This window comes from Myotis brandtii, unplaced genomic scaffold, assembly GCF_000412655.1.
Source record: "Myotis brandtii unplaced genomic scaffold, ASM41265v1 scaffold99, whole genome shotgun sequence".
Taxonomy (NCBI): Eukaryota; Metazoa; Chordata; class Mammalia; order Chiroptera; family Vespertilionidae; genus Myotis; species Myotis brandtii.
The window spans coordinates 2,770,733-2,774,956 of NW_005372121.1; the positions used below are offsets into that span (position 1 = coordinate 2,770,733).

Genomic DNA, 4,224 nt, shown 5'->3' on the forward strand with positions numbered 1-4,224 from the left:
CAAACAGGTGTTATTAATACCCTGCTTCCTGGGGAATTTTCTTACCGAGGGCGGTAAAAGTCTCCCTTTCCAGAGCGCAGTTGTCGATGAGCAGTGACTTCAGTGCCGGTAAAAATCGGAGCCTGCTGAGTAGGTTTTCAGAAGAGCTGCCCATCTCTTTGTTGGCAGACAAATCCAATTCGTGAAGACTCGAGAGCAAAGGGATAACCTGGGCTGTTCAAATAGCCACAGTGACACGACTTAGGCACCGTCCCACAAAGAGTCTTCTGGGTGTTTGGTTCTCACAATCTTCTCGATTGGCAAGGCCTGCCTTCCCTTACACACTTACTCACTTACACACTTACACACCACACGAACCAGCCACCCTTCCCAGGATGCAGCCTGGGCTCTGTCACTTCCGAGCCTCTCTCCAAAGATTTTAGAGACAGAGAGCGGGGCTCGAATCCCAGCTCTGCTACTAAAGAACTGTGTGATTTTGGGCAAGTTGCCTAACATCTCTGAACTTCAGTTTTCCCAATAACAGTCGTAGCAATTCTACTTCACAGGGCCAGTGGGAAGATAAAACGACTTGGTGTATGTAAACTGCTCAGAACAGTGCCAGGCACATATCAACCACTCAGTTGATGTTTGATATTATCATTCTTTTCTCAGAATATAAGTACTAGGAAGGCAGTGGGACCAAGCAAACGGCACTGGATTGGGTCCTGAGGGCCCCTGTGATGCACGGGGTCTCTGTGGGCTGGCTCACCTCAGAGGCTCCCAGCCACCTGAGCCTGGTCACAGTAATCCCTCGGTCAGTATCACATCGCCTGTTTCATTTTCCTCACAGCACCCCCATTATGTAATTGTTTATTTGTGTGTGTGTTTGCCTTCTGTCCTCCCTCACTGAAGGTGAGTTCTGTGCGTAGGAACAGTCTCAGAATCTGGAACCTGGAGGCACGAACCTACACATAAGTACAGAATTCTAAACTGTGTAAGGAGGGGAGGAGAATAAGAGAAGGAAAGGTGAAGGGAAGGCGAGCACTGTGATCCCAACAGACGTAACAATCACTCCCTCTTTGAATCCCCACAGCACGTTGTAGTTCGCTGTGCAATTTAGATATTTACTGGTTTATCACTGCCCTTACCAGACTGAAGCTCCTGGACTGTGAACTGTCCGAAGCCCACCACACAGTGGCAGGTACAATTAGATGGTTAATCAATAGTTGTTGGCTAAATGATCTATAATTCCATTTCTTTGGAGCTGTCTAGAATGAGCAGATAAAAGAATGCTTAATATTAAAAAATAATTCTTTAACATCATAAGGTATTATGCTTTTAGTACATAATACATCAACAGGATGTATTTCCATTTCCAACTTTTCAAAATTAAGCAGAAGGAGAACAGTGCAATTCGAGACAGCTTTTAAATAATCATTAGCTTTCCAAGGCCTGTTGGTGGCTGTGAATCTAGGTAAGAGAGGCTAATCCCTCTGTTATGTTAGTGGTAACAATTCAGGTCATCTAGCAGTTTAATCTTCCTCTGAGCAACAAGCTGAGATGTGATATTCCTGTTATTCAGTATACTAAGGGGAATTTATTATTTAGAATCTGATGGACTGCTAACTCAGGAGTATCTCTCCCAGGTCTGACACTCATAAATAGAGGGGTGCTATACCCCATACAGCTCTACCTGGAGCCCCAAAATGGGTTGTTTTGTTACTTTAAAATCTCCAAGCCTTGACCTCTTCTCATTTTCCAAAATTGAGTGATAAGAGCCCAAAAATAACCAAGCAGTTCTAAAAGGTAGATGTTAGACCTCAAAACCTATTTTACTGTTTTCCTCTCCAAATTGTACTACAAAACAACTAAAAAGTTCTTTTTCTTCGTGTTCATCGAGTCATTCATTTATTCAATCACATATTCCACAAACATTTACTGGTGCCAACTATGTGCCAGCCCCTGGGTGTGAGCAAAGGAGAGATGTGGAAGGAGATGCACCCCTCTCCGGGAGGAGCCCATGATCTGAAGAGAGCTCAAGGGCAAAGGCCCAGGACAGAGCGCAGCTGGTGAGGATCAGCATGAAGGTGTGGCTGGAACAGGGTCAGTGAGGGGGAGGGGGAGGGGGAGAGAAAGAAGGCAGTGACAGAGGAAGAGGGTGACCATTTGGTTTCGTGGGATGACCTAAAGCAGGGTGGCAGAGGTCTAGATGGTGAACCACGATCAGATTTTGGATGTATTTTGAAGGTTTATTGTGGTTACAGATGGAATAGAACACTTACTCTCAAGGCTGCGCTTGCTGCTTGTTATGGGAAACTGCACTGATACATTACACGTTGTAGTAATAACAGGACTGTGTCCGGGGTAGGAAGTAAGTGTGGTACTGATGTGTAATGTAACTTGTTATGCACCACCCCACTGACTTTTTCTCTACCTTCGTTTGTATCTAAGTGACTTAACTTGTTAGTCTGAAAGCCTCAACACCCTTCGTTTTGGCTTTCCCTCTACAGCCCTCTCTGTAATAAGCTAGGTGACACCAACAGATTTGTTTCTTTTTGTTGTTCCACTTACTTATTTTATTTAAAAAAATCTTTATTGTTGAAAGTATTACAGATGTCCCCTTTTATCCCCCATTGGTCCCTTCTGGCCCAGCCCTCCCCCCTCCCCCCATCTCCTGCTCCAGGCCTTCACCACCCTATTGTCTGTGTCCATGGGTTATGCATATATCAAACAAGTTCTTTGGTTGATCTCTTCCTACCCACCCACCCTCCCTTGCCTTCTCCCTAAGATTGAACAATCTGTTCCATGCTTCTGTGTCTCTGGATCCATTTTGTTCATCAGTTTATTTTGTTCATTAGATTCCACATATGAGTGAGATCATGTGATAAGCCCGTCAGAGAAAGATAAGTATCACATGATCTCACTCATATGCAGAATCTAATGAACAGGTCTGTTTCTACACAGCAACATAAACCCCAAGTGTTCTCCTTCAAGTACCACAGCTATCATTTACTGGCGTGTATAGGAGGACTTTAGCCTCACTAACACTTACTGGGCACTTTATAAATACTATAGTGGGGCATTCACAGCACTTTTATGATTTGAGCCTCCCAGTAGCTTCATCAGTAGTAAGTTTAAGGGCATATCTCAAATTTGTCACATTTCTAAACACATGCCAAGGCTACAATGCCCTTGGCTCCATCCCACACACTTACTCAGCGACACCACGTCACCGGCTGTTAGTGAGCACTGGTGCAGGTCCAGGACTTCCAGACGCTCCAGCGTGGCCACCTGAGCTAGCGAGTCTTCAAAACCTCCACCCAGCTCCTTGTTGCAGGACAGGTCGAGTGTCCTCAGCTCACTTAAGTGTCTAAAAGCAGCATCTACAGAGAAAGTCAAATCCCATTCTGACATATGACAAGGTGGTAGGCAGGCATGGAGCAGGGGAGGGCACAGGTGTGCAGAAGGGAGACTGAGAAATACACCCAGAAAAATGCCAAAGCAGAGGAGTAACTGTAGACTGCAGACTCCCTACCATCTACCCCTCTTCGGATTTGACAATGACCTCAAACACAATGGTTCTGCCACTCATGGTTTTCCTACTACAACTGAGCTTTGGCGTTTTCATAGAGTTCTAGATTTGATCAAACTGCCAGTGAGAAGGCTGTTACAAGCGTTGTAAGTCAAAGGGAAACACAATTTCATTTCACATTCTCCTTTATTGTGGATGCTCTATACAGGGAAATGACTTTTACCTATGGATACCACTGAAGCCATTCTTTTTATCAGTACCAATTTCTTCTTACTGCTGAGCACAAAATAATGCTGACAGTTTTAAAAGTAAGAGAAACTGAAGTGCTTTAAGAGCACAGAAACTTTTGTTTTGCCCAGTATCTATCTCAAACCTAAAATAGCCTGGCTTTTTCAGATTCAGCCATTTGAAAAGGTTATTTTTGTAATCATGGAAGTATATTCTTGCTGTAAAAGAAAGTACATAAAACATTAAGATTTAAATGACCCATAACCTTATTCCTCAACATAACCACTGTTTATATTTTATTTTTCCTAATAGTTTTAAAAATCTACACTAATAAAAGAGAAACATGGTAATTGGCGTACGACCGCTACCTTTTTCATTGGCTAATCAGTGAGTATATGCAAATTAACTGTCAGCCAAGATGGCGGCCGGCAGCCAGGCACTGAAGCGAGCACGAGGCTTGCTTGCTGCAGACTCCAACGTTCCCC

At 44.0% G+C, this 4,224-nt stretch overlaps 1 protein-coding gene across 1 annotated transcript in view; it reads right to left on the reverse strand.

The window, feature by feature from the left end:
* LRRC31 (leucine rich repeat containing 31) overlaps nt 1-4,224 on the reverse strand; it is a 25,115-nt gene that overhangs the window by 5,714 nt on the left and 15,177 nt on the right. The window contains exons 6-7 of the mRNA XM_005886589.2: nt 3,195-3,362; nt 46-213 (exon numbers count right to left, since the gene is read on the reverse strand). Of these exons, the coding sequence (XP_005886651.1) occupies nt 46-213; nt 3,195-3,362 (336 nt within the window). The remainder of the gene's footprint in view (nt 1-45; nt 214-3,194; nt 3,363-4,224) is intronic.